Genomic DNA, 26045 nt, shown 5'->3' on the forward strand with positions numbered 1-26045 from the left:
ACTGGATCTCTTGATTCTAGATCTCCCAGCCAGGGGAAACATCCTTCCTACATCTATCCAGTGGATCCCTGCAAGAATTTTGTAAGTTTTAATGAGATCACCACTCATTCTCATAAAATCTAGAGAAATGGGTCCAATATATTTATTATTTCCTCACAGGAAATCTCTCCATCCTACTTATTTGATTCGGACAGCCTTTGTTGCACTTCCTCTGAGACACATATATCTATCAGTAGGTGAGGAGAATAAATAGCACATAGTACTGAAGATGTGCTGTCACCAAGGCTCTATTGTAATTGCAAACATTTTTACTCCTACAGTCAAATTGTACTGTAGACCAGCATATGATTTATCTCCTTATTTTTGTGTTGGATCTAGCTGTTAACTTGCAGTAATCCATGAATAAGGACAGCCAAATCCCTTTGAAGTTCAACATCTTCCTGCAGCCTCTCAATATATTCTGAATTTCTGTTTTTCCTACCAAAGTAGATAGTGTTACATATCTTAACATTGTATTTCTTCTGCCATATTTTTACTCACTTTCTTAAACCCTCAAAATCCCCTTGAAGCATCTTTTCCATATTCATTACTTCATATAAGAGTTACAGCTGGAGGCAGGGAAATTATGATGCGGTGAGGCATGACTTAGGATGTGTGGATTGGAAAAATAGGCTTCAAGGGAAGAACACAAATGATATGTGGAGATTGTTCAAGGAACAGCTATTGGGTGTCCTTGATAAGTATGTACCAGTCAGGCAGGGAGTAAAGGGTCTTGTGAGGGAGCCGTGGTTTAATAAGGAATTGGAATCCCTTGTGAAAGAGAAGAGGGCAGCCTATGTAAAGATGAGGCGTGAAGGTTCAGTTGGGGCGATTGAGAGTTATAAGGTAGCCAGGAAGGATCTAAAGAGAGAGCTAAGAGCAGCGAGAAGGGGACATGAAAAGTCCTTAGTTGGTAGGATTAGGGAAAACCCAAAGGCTTTCTATAGGTATGTCAGGAATAAAAGGATGACTAGGGTAGGTATCGGTCCAGTCAAGGATAGCAGTGGGAAGTTGTGCGTGGAGGCGGAGGAGATTGGAGAGAAACTAAATCAATACTTTTCGTCAGTATTCACTCAGGAACAGGACACTGTTGCTGATGTGAATATTGAGTCACAATTAATTAGAATGGATGGCCTTGAGGTATGTAGGGAAGAGGTCTGGGGAATACTGGAAAGGATGAAAATAGATAAGTCCCCTGGGCCTGATGGCATTTATACTAGGATCCTCTGGGAAGCTAGGGAGGAGATAGCGGAGCCATTGGCCTTGATTTTTATGTCGTCGTTGTCTACGAGAATTGTGCCAGAAGACTGGAGGATAGCGAATGTGGTCCCCTTGTTCAAGAAGGGGAGTAGGGATAGCCCTAGTAACTATAGGCCAGTGAGTCTCACTTCTGTTGTGGGCAAAGTCTTAGAGAGAATTATAAGGGATAGGATTTATGAACATCTGGATAGGAATAATGTGATCAAGGATAGTCAGCACGGTTTTGTGAAGGGCAGGTCGTGCCTCACAAACCTTATTGAGTTCTTTGAGAAGGTGACCAAGGAAGTGGATGAGGGTAAAGCAGTAGATGTGGTGTATATGGATTTTAGCAAGGCATTCGATAAGGTACCCCATGGCAGGCTAATGCAAAAACTACGGAGGTATGGCATTGAGGGTGCATTAGAGGTTTGGATTAGGAATTGGCTGGCTGGAAGGAGACAGAGGGTAGTAGTTGATGGTATAGGTTCATCTTGGAGTGCAGTTACTAGCGGTGTTCTACAAGGATCTGTTTTGGGACCATTGCTGTTTGTCATTTTTATAAATGACCTAGAGGAGGGGCTTGAAGGCTGGGTGAGCAAGTTTGCAGATGACACGAAAGTCGGTGGAGTTGTGGACAGCGAAGAAGGATGTGGCAGTTTACAGCGGGATATAGATAAGTTGCAGAGCTGGGCAGAAAGGTGGCAAATGGAGTTCAATGTAGCTAAGTGTGAAGTCATTCCCTTTGGTAGTAGTAACAAGAAGATGGATTACTGGGCTAATGGTAGGCTACTTGGTAGTGTGGATGAGCAGAGGGATCTTGGTGTCCATGTACAGAGATCTCTGAAAGTTGCCACCCAGGTAAATAGTGCTGTGAAGCAGGCATATGGTGTACTGGGCTTTATTGGTAGAGGAATTGAGTTCCGGAGTCCTGAGGTCATGTTGCAGTTGCATAAGACTCTGGTGCGGCCTCATCTGGAGTATTGTGTGCAGTTTTGGTCGCCATACTATAGGAAGGATGTGGAGGCATTGGAACGAGTGCAGAGGAGGTTTACCAGGATGTTGCCTGGCATAGTAGGAAGATCGTATGAGGAAAGGCTGAGGCACTTGGGGCTGTTCTCATTGGAGAAAAGAAGGTTTAGGGGAGATTTGATAGAGGTGTACAAGATGATTAGGGGTTTAGATAGGGTTGACAGTGAGAACCTTTTTCCGCTAATGGAGTCAGCTGTTACGAGGGGACACAGCTTTAAATTAAGGGGTGGTAGGTATAGGACAGATGTTAGGGGTAGATTCTTTACTCAGCGGGTTGTGAGTTCATGGAATGCCCTGCCAGTAGCAGTGGTGGACTCTCCCTCTTTATGGTCATTTAAGCGGGCATTGGATAAGCATATGGAGGTTATTGGGCTAGTGTAGGTTAGGTAGGCTTCGGTCGGCGCAACATCGAGGGCCGAAGGGCCTGTACTGCACTGTATTTTTCTATGTTCTATGTTCTATATTTCCTGCTAGATTTGTATCAACCTGATGAGTTTCACAGCTTGGAAAACCTAGAAACTGACGGTTGAAGCTAGAATGCTGTGCTAAGTCAGATGTAATTGCCTCCTCTGAATTAGAACTTTGGCATTTCCATATTCCCTTTTGCTGCTAAAGCACTTGGATAAAAGTAGAAATCAGCAAGATTGTGTTGCAAGATCTGTCATGCTGGCATTTTGGGGAGGATTTAACCTCAGAGTGCTTGAACTCAAAGCTTGCCAGTTACCATTCTGTCTAACGCTTCACTTAAGAAATATGACCACAGTAGGGAAAAATTGATTAACAAAACAATGGCAAAAACATGAGCACTATTAAAAGGAAATGGCAGAGAATTGATGTCATTCATGTTATGAAAATAAGTTCAGAAAATTGGAGAAATGTTAGATACATTTACTTTGTCTTCCAAAGATTAAGACAAAGATTCCTGTATTGTGGTCAGTGACTGGTAAGATTCTACTAATAACCTCATCCAATTCTGCAATTTCTTTCCCTGGAGTATGAAATGAAGCATTGCATTGTCATGGCTGATGATAACTTTTAATAATATTGTCAGTCTCCCTTTCGCCATTTATTGATATACTTGTGTAACAGTTGAATTTTTGGGAAGGTTTATGTTTTTGAGGGGTTGACATTCATGCTTGATTTAGGCCCAAGTGAAATCAAAGCAAGATTGTTGCCAGAGATTAAAGGAGAAACCAAACAAATTTATATTAATTATCATCGACAATCTGATCACTTTAAAATTTAGAATACTTAAAATAAAGCTTCAGTGTATAATTGCTTCAAGGAATTATTTATTGGTTGTTTCATTAGTTTTTATACATTTACAATGAAAGCAAATCATTATCATCTCAAGATTTGGAGATGCAGGTGTTGGACTAGGGTGTACAAAGTTAAAAATCACACAACACCAGGTTATAGTCCAACAGGTTTAATTGGAAGCACACTAGCTTTCGGAGCATCGCTCCTTCATCAGGTGGTAGTGGAGGGCTCAATCCTAACACACAGAATTTATAGCAAACTTTACAATGATGTAACTGAAATTATACATTGAAAAATTGATTTTCTGTTAAACCTTTCATCTGTTTGAATACCATGATAGTTTCACTTCTTTCATGTGTAAATCACAAAACCTTTTTTTAAAGAGTTGCATTCTTGGGTTAGCTGTTAACAATGGTGATAGCTGGACAATGTGGTGATGTAAGCCCCCTGTGTTCTCTGTCTATGCCATGATGTTTAGATTGATTCTAATCTAAAAAGTGAACTAACGGAGTTTTACATGATTTCGTGCAGTTTTTGTGCAAAGTGCAATGTAACCCTGCAAGTACAAATTCGCACCACAAAATATATGTATGCATGTGGGTCTTTGTCTGTCTCTCTGGGTTGGGGATTGTGAGTGTGTGTGTGTGTGTAGTGCAGTGCAGAGTGTCTTAAGTCTGTGAGGGGGTGCGTGTGGGAGTGTGTGTCTGTAAGGGTGTGTGTGTGCACATCTGTGTATATGTGTATCCATATGTATGTGTATGTAGGAGTGCCTCTGTGTGTGTGTATAGTGCAATGGTGGTCACCTGTAGTGTGACATGAACCCAAGGTCCTGGTTGAGGCCCTCCCTATAGGTATGGAACTTAGCTATCAGCCTCTGCTCGGTCACTTTTCACTGCTGCCTGTCCCGAAGTCCGCCTTGGAGGATGGTCACCCAAAGGTCCGAGGTCGAATGTCTTGGACCACTGAAATGTTCCCCAACTGGGAGGGAACCCTCCTGTCTGTTGGTTGTTGTGCTGTGCCCATTCATCCGTTGTCATAGCCTTTGCTCGGTTTCCCCAATGTACCATGCCTCAGGGCACTCCTGCCTGCAACGTATAAGATAGACAACATTGGCTGAGTTACATGAGTACCTGCCATGTACAAGATGGGAGGTGACCCCACACATAATGGTGGTATCTATGTCCACACTCTGACATGTCTTGCAGCGCCTACCCGTTACAGGGTTGTATGGAGTTGTCCTGAGAGCCGGGCAGCTTGCTACAAACAACGATCTGTTTGAGGTTTGGCGTTTGTTTAAAGGCAAGTAGTGGAGGTGTGGGGAAGGTCTTGGTGAGGTGCTCATCCTCATTGATAATGTGTTGCAGGTCATGAAGAACATGGCATAGTTTTTCAGCTCCTGGGAAATAATGAACAACGAAGAGTACCCTGTCGGTTGAAGCATGTGTCTGTCTCCTGAGGAGGTCATTACGGTTCCTTGCTGTGGCACGTCAGAAGTGGCAGTCGATGAGTTAGGCATCATACCTTGTTCTTGTGAGGGCATCCCTGAGTATTTCCAGGTGTCCCTCACATTCCTCCTCATCTGAGCAGATCCAATATATGCGTTGGCTTGTCCATAGGGGATGGATGTTTTAATATGTTTTGGGTGGAAGCTGGAGAAGTGAAGCATTGTGAGGTTGTCTGTGGGTTTGCGGTAGAGTGTGGTGCTGAGGTGTCCATTCTTGAAGGAGATGCATGTGTCCAAGAATGAGACAGATAGTCGAGAGTAGTCCATGGTGAGTTTGATGGTAAGATGAAACTTGTTGATGTCACTGTGTAGTTTTATCAGTGACTCCTCGCCATGGGTCCAGAAGAAGACAATGTCATCAATATACCTGGTGTATAATGTTCGTTGGAGATTCTGCATAGAAAAGAAGTCTTGTTCAAACTTGTGCTTAAAAATGTTGGCATATTGGGGTGAAAATTTGGTCCCCATGGCTGTTCCGTGTGTCTGGATGAAGAACTGGTTGTCAAAGGTGAAGACGTTGTGATCAAGGATAAAGCGGATGAGTTGTAGGATGGTGTTCGGAGACTGGCAGTTGTTGATGTTGAGTACTGAGGCTGTTGCTGCAATGCCATCATTGTGGGGGATGCTGGTGTAGAGTGCGGGAACGTCCATTGTAACGAGGAATGTTCCCGGTTCGATTCGTCTGTGGGTGCTGAGTTTCTGTAAGAAATCCGTAGTGTCACGACAGAAGCTGGAGATCCCCTGTACAATAGGTTTCAGATGCCTTCAACATAGCTGGAGAGATTCTCACATGGGGTTCCATTGCCCGACACGATGGGACGTCCTGGTGTGTTGGCTTTGTGTACCTTTGGAAGGAAGTAAAAGTCGCCTACACAAGAAGTACATGGGATGAGGGCACGTAGGGAACTTTGAAGGCCTGGATCCAAAGTTCTGATCAGTGTGTTTAATTCACAGGTGTGTTCTTTGGTCAGATCATCTGGTAGTTGCCTGTAGTGTTCCTGGTTGTTCAGTTGTCGGTACACTTCCTTGCAGTAATCTGTTCTATTCTGAATGACGATGGCTCCTCCTTTATCTGCTGGTTTGATGACAATGTTGTGATTGGTTTTGAGTGCCTGGATGGCATTGCGTTGTGAACGGGTGATGTTTTGCTCTACCTTGTGGGTACAGCTGATGAATCTGGCATTTATATACTTCCTGATGGTTTGAGCGTTCATGTCAAGCCCAGGGCAGTGGCCCTCCGGTGGGGTCCAAGTTGACACCTTCTTTGGGTTTACACTTGGATTCTAAGACCCATGTCGAACTTTGCATATGCAAAATTACAGGTTTTAGGTTTTAGGCCCAAAGTCATGAGGTTCACATGTACAGGAGGTTGATATTTGCGGTACTTATTGTAGCACCATTTATATTGAAAAGTAAAGTTTGAAATATATATTTTTACATAAATATATATACACACACACACAAGCTTAGTTATGATTTCACAAAGAAAAATCCAGCCTTGGCAGATCTTACAGTTTCTGGAAGTTTTATGGTGGTAAACTGTCCCTAGATTTCTAAACTTGCAGCAGTTATTCTCTGGACCGTTCTCTTCTTACATACTCTTCATTTTCACTGCCTCCTTGCATTTTTCTGATTTGTGGACTTCTGATTCATTTACACTTAAAAATTTAGATACTAACATAAGTTTCAATGGTGTGACACTCCATGGGGACACGTTTTGGATGTATTCCCTCTGAGATCACATTTTGAGGAGGAACTACAAACTGTTAGTGGTAAATGTGAGATTTTTCATCACCTCAATAGTTTGATATCTCTGTAAAATTCAGCAAGAGAAACCAATTGTTACGCTCCTGTTATAATTTGACATGCAATATTTTACTCCTAACCTGTAGTTACATCTTAATGAAAGAGATTTTAGGAGAATCAAGTACAGATATTGCGGTTGAAAAGTTTTGAGCATCTGGCTCTTTTATTGAAGGTCTAAATTATCAGCCAATTCATCATTAATATCAGAAGCACTTTTCGATGTTGAAAGTGGCAGGTGATAAAGTAGCGACCTTTCATGTAATTTTATTTAAGCTATTAAAACAACATGGTCACAATTGTTATTCAAAGAATTTTAAGTTGATTACACAAGTGACTAATTAATGATCTAATTAATGCACCCTGGTGTTTATATAGACATTTTTACTATAGGGAACCCTTTGAAACACTTTTTACTGCAAATTAAGAGTTCTTTTTCATAATTTTTTTTGCATTTTTACTGCTATATAAACCAATCCTGATGGTCTCCATTAAAATGATGTAGATCTATGTGTAAATGTTTAATGTGTTATTCTCTTGAGGGACAGTAAAATGATCATTATTTAGTTGCAGACTAATGTGAGCTCGAGGGACCAAGACTCATCAGAGCTAGTGAAAATTAAGCTGCTAAAATGTTTATCCTACCTTCCAGTAACTTAGATGATTGAAGAAAGGTGCATGTTCTGCAGGATTCTATTGTTGCTCTGGTATAATACTAAATGTTTACTTTAGAATTTAAATATTTCTGAAAGACAAAGCCAATAAAGTCCAACATAAAATTAAAAATAACCTTCAAAGGATTGCTATGTCGAAAAACATTATATATTAATGGAACCAATATGTATCTTAAGTGAATATTTACCATGTTGACAAGTGAAGGAGAAAGCTGTTTAAAGATAAAACTTGTGGCAGGAAGCAACAATGATGAACCGAAAGGGAGAAAAATAAGAGAAAAATTTGCACAACACAAAGACATAAATAAGTCGCAAAGTTGCCACACTGACCATACTGATTAAATAGTCTTTCTGTGGAATACATGAATTACATTTAAAGTATAGTTCTCAATGAAATTCCAATGAGAAAACAATTTGATGTATTATTTCTTGCCATCATATTGAATTTGGGTCTGACATTTATGTAGATATTGAGATCAGTAACACAATATTGTATTTCACTGCATTTCAACTGAATGGCACCTTAGTTGTCAAAAAGAGCATGAGTTTAAACAGATACCAACTATTTGAAGTGCATGAATGAAAGGGAAAGTGTGTAGTTCAGATTTTATGTGTCTGTACTTGTTTATGTTATGCGCCTGGAGTCCCTCACCTTTGGAGACGAATGTGGTCTTGATTTCTAGCTATACTGAGTTTTTTTCTTCGAGAGGAGTGGTGATATATATTTAAATCAGGATTTTGATAGCTCTTATTTCAAAACCAGGTTTGTGGGCTGGTTATATGGCTATTCCAAATATCTCCTTCTGGAAACACTGTAGATGTATGAAGGTTACATTATACTTGACAAGGGTTGTTGCCATGAATGTTGAAGCTGAGGGAAGTAGTCACAGTAATTACAGAGTATTGGCTACTGACTTTGGAACAAGCCCTCAGGGAAACTACAGCCACTAGCAGGTTTACGTGTTGACAGTTTCTTTTTTCCTCTTTTTCTCTTAGCTTTGAAGAAACAATAAGGTTCTTTGGAGTGAAGCCAAAACCTGGGGGGAAAGATATTACTCCAAACTACATATTCATGCTGTGGTTTGAATTCTGTACTGATTTTAAAAATACTTGGAAACGTGAGAGCAAAAACATCTCCAAAGAAAGGTAAGAAAGAGATTAAATAAAGCATTAAAAGTCTATTAATTTCAAGATTAATTCATTTTAATTTTTACATATATATTGAACCACCGTGTTACACTCTATTTATTTTATTTGTTTTTTTTATTAACTTGGATTAAAGAAGTTCAATCCCCTTGGGTATATTGAAAAAGTTGCCAAAGTCTGTTATACCCACAAGGAAGATAAACACACATAATCTGATAAATTACACTTTCCCAACTCCTTTCAATTACCTGCCAATAAAGTGGAATGAGAGCTGTGCTAATTTGTAACAGATTGCTTCACTAGTGCATTTTTATGTTGAACCAGCCTAAATGAGCTGATATTACTGTCGCAGACAGTACCGACAAATAAAAGCAAATGCTTTTCCAGTTATTAAACTTCACTTGCTTCAAAGAGAAACCCCCCAGACCTAGGCCACACTTAGCACAATGTCAAAGCCCCACACTGAATTTATGGCAGCACATCTGACCCCAGGTACCCTGCTGGGGACATCAAACTGCGTGACACTGCTTCTCGCAACAGTTTCCTGATTTTATTGGTTTGAGAAAGAATAACCTTACCCCATATATGCTTTTAGGTAAGGTTTCATGAAGGTTTTATGTGAGGGTGTCATTATGACCAAAAGATTAGCATTTTCTCAGTTTTATGACAAAATCACATTTTGCACTATTGTATATTTTTGCTCTGATTTAACATTTCAGTTTTCTACCAAAATGAATGGTGAATTTTGAAAATATTAAAGCTGAGCCTTTATCATACGCTCTTTAATAAAAATGAAGCATGTAGAAGAATAGTTAGTAAATATTTAGCCTTTTCCCAGTTGTAAAGCATTGCTTTCTAAACAATTTAGCTATGTGAATTTAAACATTCATCTGTAGTTCCAATTGTTTCGTGGTTAACAAAAATGCTGTTCATAAAGTTGCTGCATAAAATTATATTGAGGAAATTTTCACAGCATTTCTATTCCATACTTAATACAGTGGCCTGGAATCTTATAAGCTAGGTAACTATGGAAGTAAAAATAAATATTATTTTCTTTAAATTCTTTTATTGGCTTATATCTCAATTAGTGCCTTAAAAATTGCTATTCAAGGGAAACCAGATGGATTTAAAATGTTTAATGTCTAATTCTGCAGACATTCTTGGGAAAAGTTTTTTAAAAATTGAAAAATGAGCACGTAATATAACATAACACAATTCTGTTAACTTATTAAGTTCAAAATTACTTCACTGCAAAGGCTTATTTGCAGAGGTTATGGCATAGCTACCTTGTACTAAGTGGCCATGCCTACTACAGTGTCTGAAATGGGGAAACTAAGTTTTCTTCTTGATCCTGTCCTGTATGGATAATAAGAATCTGATGTTCAGCTGCTCCTTTAGGGTTAAAGATGGAATTTATCAAAAACAGAAGGGATCCATTTGTATATATAACTAAAAATGGGAGTTCCTTGAAATGTTGTTAAATGGGACAACAGAAAAAACATCCACATCTAGAATGTCTTGTAAAGTCATGACCCTTAGCGACACTGTTTTCCTAAGTGTGAAACTGTTGATTTACCACCCAGTTTACTAGAAATGGATCAGAATTAGATTAATTGGTGTAATCTGCATTCCCTGCTCTGGCATTTTTTTTCTCTGCAAGCTATTTCCCATTCTTACAAATGAATGTTATAAAGTATTTTTTATGGATCAAATTTACTCAAATATGTATCTCCATTATAATAGTTTTCCTTCTTATATAAGTTTAAAAACAACCAGTGAAGTTGACTTTGATGACCTAATAGTAAAAGACAGGTAGTAGCATGGAAAATGGGCTGCTGACTCACAAATCTCTGATCATATCTCATCGGACAACATCAAGATCCACCATAATTAAAGAAAAATTAGCTGTATTTAAAGTTTCCAGTAGTTTGAGCACATTGTGCCTGTTAAAATCTTGATCCAATATTAGATGGGATCGAGCTTGGGGATATGGATTCAAGAATTTAATGTCTGTTGATTTTTCGTCTGATACAATGTATCAATAACTACAAATCACTAAGGACACCTGTGTTTTTTGATCATTTCAATTTAATTCCTATTTCCTTTTCTAACACCTGTATATTTGGACCTTATTTTGTTAGAAGATTCAAGCAGAAAGGAATAGGAACTATGTTTTAGTTCACACAGAAAAGGACCATCTCTCACAGTCATGTTGGAAATAATATTCATTCAGAAGGGGAAAGGTTCATTTGGCTGATTTTCTGCTGTCCCGCTCTGGTCACTGGATAGAAGTACTGGTCCCACATCAGGCCCAGATGTACAGGGGTCCAATACAAAAGGTCAATACGCTGGTCAAAAGCCATACTAGCTGTGCCCAGAGGCAGCTCTATACCATGGGTTAGAATTTGAGATTTTCTGGCTACAGATGAAGAACTGCAGGCAGAATGTCTCAGTTAAGTTATAAGGTTCTCTTGAAAATAAAAAAATACAGAACTCTGGTCTGGCAAAGAACTTGAGCGACTGTCTGAATGACTAGAATCTAGTATCAGGTCACCTCAGCATATTTTCTGGGCATCCACATGCTGGTGTACTCCAAAGTAAATTACATCTCATTTGTTTGACCTCCATCAGGTTTGGCCTTATGACTGGTGGAGGCCAAATTCTACCCCTCCCAAAACCCTTGAATGGGTGTGAAATCCTGAAGAAACACAAAGATTTGGAGACCAGGCAATCTGAATCTCTGCCACTATTTTTCTGATCTTTCCTGAAAGCCCTCCTCCTGAAAAAAACCTCAACCCTGCCGTATTCACACTGAAATATATAGATGCTATCACAGTTTTACAAGACAAAGAGAAACAGACAAAACAGCATCATCACTTTAGAAATAATTCTCCCACATGATAATATGTGTAGCCTTGATAATCCTGTGATTGCAGCTCCAGCTGCTAGGATAGAAAATCATAATTTCCTCTATAGTACATTCAAAGAACTATCACAATACTTCCTCAGAGCTTAATCCAAAAAAAAGAGTTTTCAAAGTATGGGATGAGCATTGTCCCAATACTTTAATAGACAAATACGCCTTACAGTACAACACTGAATGGTATAGACCAAGAGGTTAGTGGAGTTTGTTCACTCTTTTAGTCTGTATTTAATAGGTAGTCTCAACTAAGATGCTACAACTTGCCTGAGCATCTCCCTTAAGAATGGCAAGTTAGTGAGGGTCCCATATTTGTGATTCCTGTTAAGCTTTAGTTGATCATCTTCCCGAAAGAAAAAAGATATCCTTGTCTGCTAACTCAAACATTACATTTTCTGGATTTTCACACCCAAAAGTAAAATAAACAAGAAGGTGATTTGCAACAGAATTTATCTTACTCGTTTTCTGAAGGGTCTCCTGCCAAATTACAATGGAAATTCAAGAGACCAACTCTAGAAATTCACTTTCTTAATAAGCAGGCAGTATTCAAAAATTGTTTAGTGCAACAAATAAATTGGCAGAGATGGGGTAAGAGTTACTGTATGATGACAGTATTATAGTTTGAAGTGCTGGTCCCTTTAAACAGCAAGCTTCAAGATCAAAAGTCCTGACCTGAGTAGTATTATTGATCCTGAAAATAGGTATCGTCATGAAACAATCTTTGCTTCATTGCTTGTTCATTTTAAATGTGTTTTGAAATCCAGTTCATTTGAAACTGCTGGTAGGCTATTTCTTGCAAGACAGTTCCCTGATGATATCTCAGAAGCCAGTATTCAAACTGAAGAATGTTATTAAAAGCTGTTTGTTAGAGTTAATCATATTCTTTTGATAGCAGTTAGATTTTTTTGGTTTTGTTGTGATATAAAGTCATTCAAGGTGAAGTAATTTTAATTTATCTTAGTACAGTTTTACATTTATTATTTGTCATTAAAAATTAATTAGATGTTTTAATCAATAATTTGCCAGGTTTAAAGGCCTAATCTGCAGATTGTTAGCAAATCTATCTGTTCTAGTCGAGACATGTGCTCTTTCAAATCCATAAGGTCACAGAGTTATTGGAAGTAAAAACACCAAAAAGTTTCACTAACAAGGATGGTATTCAGATCTGAATAATTCCAAGCTCCTTGGGACATTATGCAGAAAATAATTTTAGTTGCTGTTGACTCAAGCTGAGCAAAATCACACAATTAAACTACAAGAGAAACAAAAAGCAGTAATGGATGAAACAAGTGCTATGTAATGAGGGTTGTCTCTTAGGCAGTCTGCGATGAAAGGCAACCAGTCATTTCAGACATGAGAAAGTAGGCGTCTAGTGGCAGACCTTTCACTTGATTTTATAGAGTCTGAATGAAAAGCAGGCTGCCAAGGACCCTGATTACTTTCTTTCTGGGAAAGAATTCAAAATGTGAAAGGTGAATTGATTCATGTCTCTATTTGCCTGCAATTATGAAGGATTTTTACGCAGTGGGAATATGTTAATTTATAAAGGAAGCAATGCTAAACTGTTCCCTAATATATTTACAGATGAGAATGCTCCTTACTACAGTGGCAAAACCATTTGTAACTTTGTTTAGTTTTACGATCCATTTGAATGTCTTTTTTTTCTCTACATAGTTATAGTTTATTTGATACATACATCAAAGTAATTACAAGATTGCTGAAATACAGTTTAAATATGATGCCTGTTTCTAAGGAACACCTTAAACAAAAGGCTACATCAGTGATAACACCTCAATCATGTACTCCCTCCAGGAAATTAATGGATATTACAAGTTAGAGAATTCCAAACTTACATCCAATCTGAGATCTGTGAGCACTATTTCTTTGTCGGAGATTCAAACTCTCAGAAACTTCTTTTTCAAGACGCAAGACACACCAAAGTATTATTTCCACTTCTGAGGTAATGATCATCCCCCTTCTAGCAGAGAGATTTACTCAGTAGAAGCATAGATCAGAGAATTGAGGGCTGACGTTTTATTTTGATCTCAAACTCGGAATTTAGCTTCCCTGTTGGGAGCAGTGTATTATAGAATCTGTATAGAAGGCATTGAGATTAATTCTAACACTATTTGCTCTCTTGAGGAATGATATCACCTTCCCCCTCTGGGTCTTTTAATAGGGCTTTAACTTTCTCATCTGTAATTGGCATTCTGCCTTCAAGTGCAGTTGCATTGCTGAAATCATGTTGGAATCAATTGCTGGAGTCGTGTTTCTGATCTGTTCCTTAGTCTCGTTAGCAAATTAGAAACGATTTGATGGAGAAACAGTCTTCATTCATTCTAAATGCTGTTATGTTCTTCAAATGAGATGTAACTGAAACACATTTTCATGATCTTCACATTTATTCTTATGAATAAGACCTACCAGCAAGGCCAATATTTGCTGGCTTCCTTTATTTGTCATTGAGAAATTGATAGTGAGCCTCTTCTTGAGCTATTGCTGCTTGCATGGTGGAAATGCTCCCACAATGCTATTATCAGTTGATGAGTGTCAGGATGTTGATGCTGAAACAATAAAGAAAGGAACTATTGTAAAAATTCCAGAGAAGATGCAGTGTTATTTAGACAGAAGCTTGGAGAGTCAATTCTCATTAGTAGAGATAGAAGATTTTGGAGGAGCTGCTGAGAAACCTTGGCAAACTGCTGCAATGCATCCTGTGGTGCTACATGCTGTCCCTATGGTATACGTGTTGTGGGGAAGAACTGCACTTAAATTAGTGAATGATGTTCCAAACAAATGGAAGACTTTTCACTAAATAAGAGTTGAGCTTCTTTCGACATGATACAACTGCATGCATCCAGAAAATGTCAGCATTTCCCTGCTTCGTGCCTTGTTAGGCCTAAATCAGGAGCTGAGCAACTCATCACTGGACACATGGCCCCTGACCCATTCGAGTAGCCACTAAATTCATTTGGTTATTCCAATTAAATTTTTAGATCATAGTGACTGTTAAAATGTTGATTATGTGGGACTCAGCAATAGTAATGCTTTGATGTCAAAGGGGAGTCCATTAGTCTTCTTGTTGGAGATGGGCGTAGCTTGGCACTTGACTGGCTTAAACGTAGATTACTATTTATCATACTGAACCACTTTACCCACACCTTGCTGCATACAGGCAAGGATTATTGAATGATCTGAGAAGTTATAGATAGTACTGAACATTGAAGTCATTGGAGAACAAAGTCAGTTTTGATGGACAGAACGGTTATTGATGAATCAGCCAAAGATGGTTTTTCCTGGGACAGTTCTTGCAGAAATACAGAATAGCCTCTACAAAGCACAACTGGCATCCTTTGTGACAGATATGACTCCATCTCCTGGACACAGTACGGTGATGATGCAACATGATACAAAGAAGAGTTTGCTCAGTCTGAAGGTGGGAGCTAGGTTGTAAATTGTCACTCCTAGTAATGCTGACATGAATAAAACAGAGCTTCTGTAACAAAAGGAATGCAAGAGAACAAATTCAAGTGGATATTTCCTTGTTGTCAATTGTCATAAAACTCATATATTTCACTAATATTCTTGAGGGAAGGAAAAACTGCTGCCCTTATCGGGACTAGGCTACATGTGGCTCCAGACCTTCAGCAGCTGCAAATGTGTTGCTGGTCAAAGCACAGCAGGCCAGGCAGCATCTCAGGAATAGAGAATTCGACGTTTCGAGCATAAGCCCTTCATCAGGAATAAGAGAGAGAGAGCCAAGCCGGCTGAGATAAAAGGTAGGGAGGAGGGACTAGGGGGAGGGGCGATGGAGGTGGGATAGGTGGAAGGAGGTCAAGGTGAGGGTGATAGGCCGGAGTGGGGTGGGGGCGGAGAGGTCAGGAAGAGGATTGCAGGTTAGGAGGGCGGTGCTGAGTTGAGGGAACCGACTGAGACAAGGTGGGGGGAGGGGAAATGAGGAAGCTGGAGAAATCTGAATTCATACCTTGTGGTTGGAGGGTTCCCAGGCGGAAGATGAGGCGCTCCTCCTCCAGCCGTCGTGTAGTTGTGTTCTGCCGGTGGAGGAGTCCAAGGACCTGCATGTCCTCGGTGGAGTGGGAGGGGGAGTTAAAGTGTTGAGCCACGGGGTGATTGGGTTGGTTGGTTCGGGCGGCCCAGAGGTGTTCTCTGAAGCGTTCCGCAAGTAAGCGGCCTGTCTCACCAATATAGAGGAGGCCACATCGGGTGCAGCGGATGCAATAGATGATGTGTGTGGAGGTACAGGTGAACTTGTGGCGGATATGGAAGGATCCCTTGGGGCCTTGGAGGGAAGTGAGTGTGGAGGTGTGGGCGCAAGTTTTACATTTCCTGCGGTTGCAGGGGAAGGTGCCGGGGGTGGAGGTTGGGTTGGTGGGGGGTGTGGATCTGACAAGGGAGTCACGAAGGGAGTGGTCCTTGCGGAACGCTGATAGGGGAGGGGAGGGAAATATATCCTTGGTGGTGGGGTCCGTTTGGAGGTGGCGGAAATGGCGGCGGATAATACGTTGTATGCGCAGGTTGGTGGGGTGGTAGGTGAGAACCAGTGGGGTTCTGTCTTGGTGGCGGTTGGAGGAGCGGGGCTCAAGGGCGGAGGAGCGGGAAGTGGAGGAGATGCGGTGGAGGGCATCGTCGATCACGTCTGGGGGGAATCTGCGGTCCTTGAAGAAGGAGGCCATCTGGGTTGTGCGGTGTTGGAATTGGTCCTCCTGGGAGCAGATGCGGCGGAGACGAAGGAATTGGGAATATGGGATGGCGTTTTTACAGGGGGCAGGGTGGGAGGAGGTGTAGTCCAGGTAGCTGTGGGAGTCAGTCGGTTTATAATAGATGTCTGTGTTGAGTCGGTCGCCCGAGATAGAAATGGAAAGGTCTAGGAAGGGGAGGGAGGAGTCTGAGACAGTCCAGGTGAATTTCAGGTCGGGATGGAAGGTGTTAGTAAAGTTGATGAACTGTTCAACCTCCTCGTGGGAGCACGAGGCAGCGCCGATACAGTCATCGATGTAGCGGAGGAAAAGGTGGGGGGTGGTGCCAGTGTAGTTGCGGAAGATGGACTGTTCCACATATCCTACGAAGAGGCAGGCATAGCTGGGGCCCATGCGGGTGCCCATGGCAACTCCTTTAGTTTGGAGGAAGTGGGAGGATTGAAAAGAGAAGTTATTCAGGGTGAGGACCAGTTCAGTCAGTCGAAGGAGGGTGCCAGACCTTCAGCAACATAGTTGATGCTTAACTGCCCTCTGAAATAGCTTAGCAAGCCACTGTGTTGTATCAACCACTAGAAAGTCACAGATATGGAATAAAACCAGGCAAACCACTTGGCAAAGTCCTTTTGGGCTAATGGCAAAATTGGGAAAGTTGCCTCACAGACTAGTGAAACAACAGCCGTGCAGCCATACTCACAGAGTCATACCTGACACACAATGTCCCAGATAATGCCTGGATATGTCTTTTCTCATTGTCAGGACAGACCTCATAGAGGTAATGACAATAGGTCAGGGTGCACAAGAAATATCCAATGGGGGAAGGGGGGCAAGTATGAGGATGAGGATTTTTCAAATCCCAGGGGTGTGGGATCTGGGAAGGGGCAATGTTTTGGGTTTGGCAGCATGGTAGGAGCATGGAAACCTGCAGCCGTGTGGGATAGAGGTGTAACAGGCCGGGTTTTCGGTAGTGTAGAGATTATGAAAGAGGTGTCTTTGGGATTATGAGAGATAAGCTGGGCATCAGTTGAACAGCTACTTGGCAGTTAAACTTAGTTAACTAGTCTAACATTTCCTCAGTAACTTACTTAACTACTGCACGACTCTTTGAACTTTTTGATTTAATCAAGATTTTCAGAAGGGTCCAGACAAAGAGGAATACCCGAACAAGATCTAAATTTCCTGGACAGTTCTTTGAGTCTGTTACAATGAGGATTCCACAGGCTCCCTTTTCCAACTCCCAGCAAGGCTTTGATATTATCTGACCATTAGAAAATTCTGGCCCATTGTTCATTAAATTTAGCAACAAAAAAAGGCAGCTGATACTTATAGAGTGTTGATGAATCAATCGATGTTGACTATTTCTTTACCCATAAATCTAAACTGGTCTAGAACATTGTGTTTTTATAGTGGTTGACACTTTAGCTCCTTAAAGCACATTTTTTTTGTGTGTGTTGTTGAACATCCTGTGGCTTTAATTATTAATGCCCTGTTTTCCTGTCCAACCTTGAAGTCGTGATCAGAGGCAAGGAAGAAAAGGAAATAAGTGTATACTATAACACAGGATAAAAATAAATTTATATATGAAGTAAGATACAGTGTGAGGATAAAAATGTGTAATTCACCCTTTTTGTATAATTCATACTTTACTGTCATTCAATTTTGTGTATCAGTTTCTAACCCTGCTACTTGTGTTGATTCTTACAATTTATTTATTCTTGATTCAAATGGGTTCTAGGTTAAAAGGAAACAAATTCTTAAATATTATACTGTTACTACTACTAAGTAAATAATTACACACTTAAAGCGAAACTGCAAAACAAAATAAACAGTATATTATTAATATGAACTTTTAGTACAGGTGTGATTTGAACGTAAATGGTTGAAATGTTTTTCTCGGAAAATGATGTGTAGTTGTTTCAGATATCACTAGTGTTCTTTCATTAGTCACACTGAATTGATAAATTCAGATTAACACATATTATTCACCCTCTCCAGGTGATGATTGATGATCAAATTTTTCTTTTAAAGAAATGATTATTGGAGTTGGTTAGATTTCTCATTTCTTCAACGGCGTTTGTAAGGCTTTCCACTAAAAGTATATTTTACTGATTAAATCTCCGATTATTTTAGTCACTACAATAGATTAAATAGAAGGTCTTTGATTGCCCTTGAAATAGCTCCTAATGAAGTTAATATTCTGAAACTTTTCACAAACCGATTTAATGCTTCTTTAATAACTACTTTATGGGGAATGGGAATACCTAGATTGAAAATAGAACTATCAAAAACGTATTGAGATGAACATGGTTCTAAAATTAGGGTAGCACTCTTTATTAAAATTAGGCAGTATTTAGAGATACTTTATTCAGAATGTGTTACATAACTTTGCATTCCTCAGCACTGATTTTGCTGACATGGAGAAGCACATGAATTTACCCTGAAAATGTACTGACAAAAATTTCTAGACTCTATTGAGTCGGCTGGTTATTAACATTACAAATGTCGTTTATACACTTATGGACTATTAGTAATGATTATCTCCTAATTTTTGTTAAATGCATGAACTATGATCTTATTATAATTACAATAGATCGCATGCCAGTCCACCACTGACTTATCATTTGAAGGTCAATTGTTTTTAATTATTGCTTCTTATTTTTCTAACCCTTCAACTGCCTTTGTATTGGAGCTGCAAACTTTACCGAACAGAAATCGAGAACAAGCCAAGGTTAGGAGAGGATTCACAGATTCAAAGCCATCAATGGAGCCAAGAATGTAATTCTATTTATTAAAAGATGGTATGATCTGGAATAGTGATCAAATAAACAGATAGCGTTTGGGCAATAAACCAAAGAACTTGTAATCGGGTGAAACCAGGTAAGGAGGAAAATTGCAAGACTTAAGGAAGACTGGTGGGGAGCCTTAAAAGGAATTACAGAACTGGAGCAGAATTGTTGAAAGTAGCAATCTCAATTTTCAGGAAATAGCAATGAGAAAGCTAGAATAAATGAATAGAATAACTAAGACTAGGAGTAATGAGCTAGAAGGCCTGAGTATAGCTAACTAGCTTGAAGGCTTGCTCATTGAGTGCACCAGAACCAGGAAACATTATGACACACTGAAGGAAAAGTAGCTTATACTTGAGGGAGCAATCAGGCTGTTTGAATCAGATCTAGAAAAACAAACACAGGGAAAATGGAACTCGGAGTGCTCATTATTCTCAGTGGAACTCAGAGAGGAAGTGGAGAAAACAAATCCACCTTTAAATCAAAAATGAACCCGCTGCTCTGGCCACCATCTTGGCAGTACTGCACCAAACTTGAAAGAATTTTTTTGCTTCAGAAAGAATTTTAATCTAAAGTACTGTCTACAAAATTAATATTGAAAAATATATTTAAGGCATACCTTATTTGAAAAAAGAGATCTTTTGTAAGGTGATGGAAGGTGTCATTAACAGCACTATCAAGCTTACTATCAATAACTTGCTCAGTGATACCCAGTTTGTGTTCTTCCAGAACCACTCAACTCCTGACTTCATTACAGCATTGGACAAAGATCTGAATTCCAGGGGTGAGGTGAGAGTGATTATCAAGGCTGAGTGTTGCGCTGAGGAGCCCTCACAAGACTGATATCAGTGGGAATCGGGGAGAGGGGTGAGGGTCTCTTATTGGTAGCAGTCATACTTGGCACAAAGGAAGAAGGCTATTATTAGTGGAGGTCAGTCAGCTGGATCCAGGACATCCCTACAGGAGTTCCTTAGGGTCATGTTTTCTAGATCCAGCCATCTTCAGCTGCTTCATCAATGGCCTTCCCTCCATTATAAGGTCAAAAATGGAGTGGTTTGCTGATGACTGCACAATGTTCGCCATTCATGGTACCTCAAATATAGTCCATTCCTAAATGCAGCCAGACTTTGACAATATCCAAGTTAAAGAGTGTGGTGCTGGAAAAGCACAGCCAAACAGGCAGCATCTGAGGAGCAGGAGAACTGACATTTCAAGCATCAGGAATTTCTGATGAAGGACTTATGCTTGAATCGTCGATTCTTCTGCTCCTCGGATGCTGCCTGACCGGCTGTGCTTTTCCAGCACCACACTCTTCAACTCTGATCTCCAACATCTGCAGTCTTAACTTTCTCTTAATATTCAAGTTTGAGCTGACAAGTGGCACGTCACTCAAGTGTCCGGCAATGACCATTTCCACAAAGAAAGAGTCTTAACTATCAGCATTACCATCACTGAATTCCGCCACTATCTATCCTGAGGTTTACCATCGACCAGGAACTGAGCTGATTAGCAATATAAATACTGTCAAAGACTGGGAATCCACCAGCAACTAAGATGGCATAATAGCTCAGTGGTAAGCATTGCTGCCTCATAGTTACAAAGGACCCAGGATCGATTCCACCCTCGGGAACAATCTATGTGGAGTTTGTATATTCTTTCTGTGTTTGTATGGGTTTCTTTCCACAGTCCAAAGATGTGTGGGTTAGGTGGATTGGCCATGCTAACTTGCCTATAACATCCAGGGAAGTGCAGGCTAGGTGGGTTAGCCATGGGAAATGCAGTGTTACGGGGATAGTGTGGGAAGGTGGGTCTGGGTGGGTTGCCCTTCAGAGGTTCAGTGTGGACTCGATGGGCTGAATGGCCTGCATCCACAATGTTTTCTATTAAAAAAAAGGTAGCTCACCTCCTGCCTCCTCAAAACAGGCCCTCCCATCTACAAAGCACATGTCAAGAATGTGATGGAATATACCACTTGACTGGATGCGTGCAGACCCAATAAGACTGAAGAAGCTTGACACGATCCAGGACAAAGGAACCCATTTGATTGGCACCACATCCCCAAAATCAACTCCGTCCATCATCGATTCTCAGCATTGACAGTGGATAACATCTACAAGATGCATTACAGAATTTCCCCAATGCTTTGGGAGCACCTTCCAAACCCATGATCAGAAGGATATGGTCAGCAAATTCATGGAATACCATCACCTGCAAGTTCCCCTCAAAGCCACTCACCATCCTGACTTGGAAGGATATTGCTGTTCCTTCAGTGTCACTAGGTCAAAATCATGAAATTCCCTCCCTGATGGCATTATGGGTTTGCCTACACTGTATGGGCTACAGTGGTTGAAGAGTGATTCTCACAAGTCTCGAGGGCAATTAAGAGATAGACAGTAAATGATAGCCCAGCCAGCGACACTCACATTCCATGAATGAATAAAACAACGTCCAAAGCTGAAGATGTGCAAAGATGTGCCTCCCTAGCAATAAAGCCTTACATGTGAGATATATTATCTGTACCATTTTTGTTGAACCACTTTTATTACACTCAATAAAATCATTTTATTTCAGTCTTTCATGTCAAAGTCAGAATATGCACATATAAAAAATGTTAAGTAATATGGCTTACCAGGAAAGATATTTATTGGCTTAAAATAACTGCAAATTTGTGAGCACATTGCAATAAATACAAACAGTCTTTGTGGAAAAGTTTCTGTAATCTATCAATGCTAAGTGGAAAGGTTCTGCCATACGTTGACCAAATTCTTCACCTAGAAAAGAAAAAAAATTGCCCAGCTTTAAATTATGAACTGTATCATGTTCTAGTTTAAATTTTTGCACCTTTTAAAGTACAGAGTTATAGAAGTCAAAATACAAAAGGAGGGCATTTGGTTCACAATTTTTACATCTGTGTTGGTGTTAACTCATCAACCAAAGCTATCTATTCTAATTGAATTAACTTCCCTTATCCTTTATCCTTTATCTTTTTACTTTAAAAATTCTTGTATAATGCAGTTTTATATTGTGATATGTTTATTGATGGTACAAATGCTACTTTTGGTAGATAATGTCAAATTTTAATAGCTTTCTAGCTTTCCCTTCATTCTTTTACTGATAATCGGGATTTTTTTGTCTCCTTTTCACTATTTCCCTTTTTATGGTTTTAAAGATCTTGATTTTTCATCTGTGAGAAGATGGAAAATTCTATCTTTTCAACAACTCATCATCACAATATCTACATCATCTCTAATTCCTGCTGTAGTTTCAGTGAATCTTCACTGGATGCTTTCCATATCCCTAAAGTCTTTCCTACAATAGGGAGCCCAGAAGGACACATAATCTTCTACAGATGTGGCCTAACCAGTGACCTCTACAAATTCAACATTATTTCTTTCCCTTTGTGTTCAGTTGCCCCATATATAAAAGCCATAATTCCATTTGCCTTTTTATGGCCTTTCCTACCTCCACTTCAATCTTTAAAGAACTTTGTCAACAATCTTACCATTTAGAATGTAATTCTCCTCACTTCTTTTTCCCCTAAAGGTTACCACTTCCCATTTCTGAGCATTGAATCCATCTGTCCTTCATCTCCACACTCCACTAACCTAATTTCGTGTTTCTACATTTTCTGTGTCGTCTTCAAAACTCTCCTTTATAAACCTGTTACTGAAAAAAAAATCTGTTAGTCAAAAAGAGTAAGTTAGTATCTATAATTAAACAAAGATCCAAAGAATAAGGTCAATATACAATACTTTACTTTGGAATTAATGCAATATAGAAGTTACAGCATGGGTACAAACGTATAGGCAACAGAGATGTGGTATGTTAACACATTTGTCATTAATGGTCAAATGCAAATGTAGACACACTAAGAATGGTTTTGAAAAAAATAGGACTCACATTTGAAGTAAATATTTAAGACTCAGGTATTTAGAGGGATTTGTTTGTGTATGTTTTCAAAGTACACTATATGCTTGATTGATTTCCATTATTCATTCCATTATTCCATTGTTTTTCCATAAGATTACACCAAACGGTCATAGAGTTGTACAGTATGGTAACAGGCCCTTCGGACCAACGCATGTATGCTGACGAGATATCATAAATTAATTTGCCAGCACTTGGTCCATATCCCTTGAAACCCTCCCTATTCATGTACCCATCCAGATTCCTTTTAAATATTGTAATTGTGTCAGCCTCCACACTTCCTCTGACCGGTCATTCCGTACACCCTCTGCATGAAACGTTGCCCCTTAAGTTTCTTTTAAATCTTTCCCTTCTCACCTTAAACCTATGCCCTCTAGTTTTGAACTACACCACCTTGGGAAAAAGACCTTGGCTATTCACCCTATCCATGCCCCTCATGATTTCATTAACCTCTATAGGTTCCCCCCCAGCCTCCAACAGCCAGGGAAAATAACCCCAGTCTATTCAGCCTCTCCCAATAGCTCAAACCTTCAAACCTCAGCAACATCCTTGTAAATCTTTCAGCACCCTTTCAAGTTTAACAACATCCTTCAACAGGGAAACCAGAATTGAACGTAATATTCCAAAAGTGTTGCGAACAAATGTCCTGTACAGCTGCAACATGGCATGGCCTCCCAGCTGCTATACTCAATGCCATGACCAATAAAGGCAAGCGTACCAAATTCTTTCTTCACGACCCTTTCTACAAGCAACTCTATCTTCCAGGAACAATGAACCTGCACCCCGAGATCTGTTTGTTTGCTATCACTCCCCAGAGGCTACCGTGGAATGTCTGCCCTGATTTGCCTTTCCAAAATACAACAGCTCACATTTATCTAAATTAAACTTCATCTGCCACACCTCAGTCCATTGGCCCATCTGATCAAGATCCCATTGTGATTTGATTAGATTAGATTAGATTACTTGCAGTGTGGAAACAGGCCCTTCGGCCCAACAAGTCCACACCGACCCGCCGAAGCGCAACCCACCCATACTCCTACATTTACCCCTTACTTAACACTATGGGCAATTTAGCATGGCCAATTCACCTGACCCGCACATCTTTGGACTGTGGGAGGAAACCAGAGCACCCGGAGGGAGCCCACGCAGACACGGGGAGAATGTGCAAACTCCACACAGTCAGTTGCCTGGGGCGGGAATGAACCCGGGTCTCTGGCGCTGTGAGGCAATAGTGCTAACCACTGTGCCACCATATCGCCCACAGTTGTAATCTGAGATGATCTTCTTCATTGACACTACACCACTAATTTTGGTGCCATCTGCAAACTTACTAACCATTCCTCCTATATTCACATCCAAATCATTTATATAAATGACAAAATGCTTTTACATAAATGACAAAAAGCAGTGGACCCAGCACTGATACTTGTAATCTAACCTTGCTAATCAGTTTACTATGCAGAATCTTGTTGGAACACCTTACTGAAGTCTATATTGTCCACTGCTCTGCCTTAATCAATCCTCTTTGTCATTTCTTCAAAAATCTCAATCAGATAAGTAAGGCAAGATTTCCCATGCACAACACCATATGACTGACTCTAATTAGTCCTTGCCTTTCCAATTACACGTAAATCTTGTCCCTCAGAATCCCCTCAACAACTAACCCACCACTGATGTCAGGCTAACTGGTCTATAGTTCCCTGGCTTTATCTTACCACATTTCTTAAATAATGGCACCACGTGAGTCACTCTCCAGTCTTCCGGCAACTCACCCCTGGTATTGATTTTACAAATATCTCAACAAGAGGCCCAGCAATGACTTCCCTAGCTTCCCACAAAGTTCTAGGATACCTTCAATCAGGTCCCAGGGATTTATCCACCTTTATGTGTTTTAAGACATCCAGCACCACCTTCTCTGTAATATGGATGCTTTTCAAGATATCACCTATTATTTATCCAAGTTTTCTTGCTTCCATACCTTTCTCCACAGAAAATACTGATGTGAAATACTCACTTAGTATCTCACCCAGTTCCTGTGGTTCCACACATGGATAGCCTTGCTGCTCTTTAATGGGCCTTATTCTCTTCCAAGTTACTGTTTTGCCCTTAATGTATTTGTAGAGTCTCTTTGGATTCTCTCTAAGCCTATCTGCCAAAGTTATGACATGTCCACTTTTTGCCCTCTTAATTTCCCTCTTGGATATACTTCTACTGCCCTTAAACTCCTCAAGGGATTCATTCAATCCCAGTGTCTACACCTGGCATATTTTCTTGACCAGAACCTCAATTACAGAAAGGGAGGGCTTGTTGATTCCAAGAAAGAAAAGGTGTTAAAAATAACAAAGGATTCAGTTAAAATAGTTTCTGGAGTCCTTGTAAACTTGATGCTAAGTATTCTTTCACAGCAAACAAAAGGACAAATATTATGGTGAGCATTGCAGCCAAACCAGTGAATTACAAACCACAGAAACCTATGGTCACAGGGTAAACTGCTAAAGTTATATCACACCAAGTGTACTGATCCAGTTCTGCTCAGCAAGTTATAAGGTGACATTTGCATATCATTGGATGTTCAAGATATAGCTATGAGTCTAATCTCCAGAGTCAGAGGTCTGAGTAATGAAGAACAACAAATTTTAGCTTCTAACCTCAAAGAAAGAAAGCCTTATCAAACAACATCTACCACTCTTATTGAATTAAACTTCCATTTGAATTTTATCTCTGAATCCTTTCTTTAGTGTCCCATAATATTTGAAATCCAAAAACTTATTTCAAATAATAAGAGACACTAAAGAAAGGATTCAGAGATAAAATTCAAATGGAAGTTTAATTCAATAAGAGTGGTAGATGTTGTTTGTATGGACTTTAGTAAAGCCTTTGACAAGGTTCCACATGTTATACTACTAAGTGAAGTTAGAACACCTAGAATTGATGGTGAGCTTGCCAATTGAGTACAAAATTGGCTTAGCAGTAGGAGTCTGGAGGATGTGATGAAGGGTTGTT

General features: G+C 39.9%; 1 protein-coding gene across 3 annotated transcripts in view; it reads left to right on the forward strand.

Annotated features, from left to right (window-relative positions):
• Window positions 1–26045, forward strand: part of fmn1 (formin 1) — a 376573-nt gene that overhangs the window by 310559 nt on the left and 39969 nt on the right. For all 3 annotated transcript variants that reach the window (XM_060828913.1, XM_060828914.1, XM_060828915.1), the window contains one exon: window positions 8545–8694. In XM_060828913.1, coding sequence (XP_060684896.1) covers window positions 8545–8694 — 150 coding nt within the window. The remainder of the gene's footprint in view (window positions 1–8544; window positions 8695–26045) is intronic.

This window comes from Hemiscyllium ocellatum, chromosome 8 (assembly GCF_020745735.1).
Source record: "Hemiscyllium ocellatum isolate sHemOce1 chromosome 8, sHemOce1.pat.X.cur, whole genome shotgun sequence".
NCBI classification, from domain to species: domain Eukaryota; kingdom Metazoa; phylum Chordata; class Chondrichthyes; order Orectolobiformes; family Hemiscylliidae; genus Hemiscyllium; species Hemiscyllium ocellatum.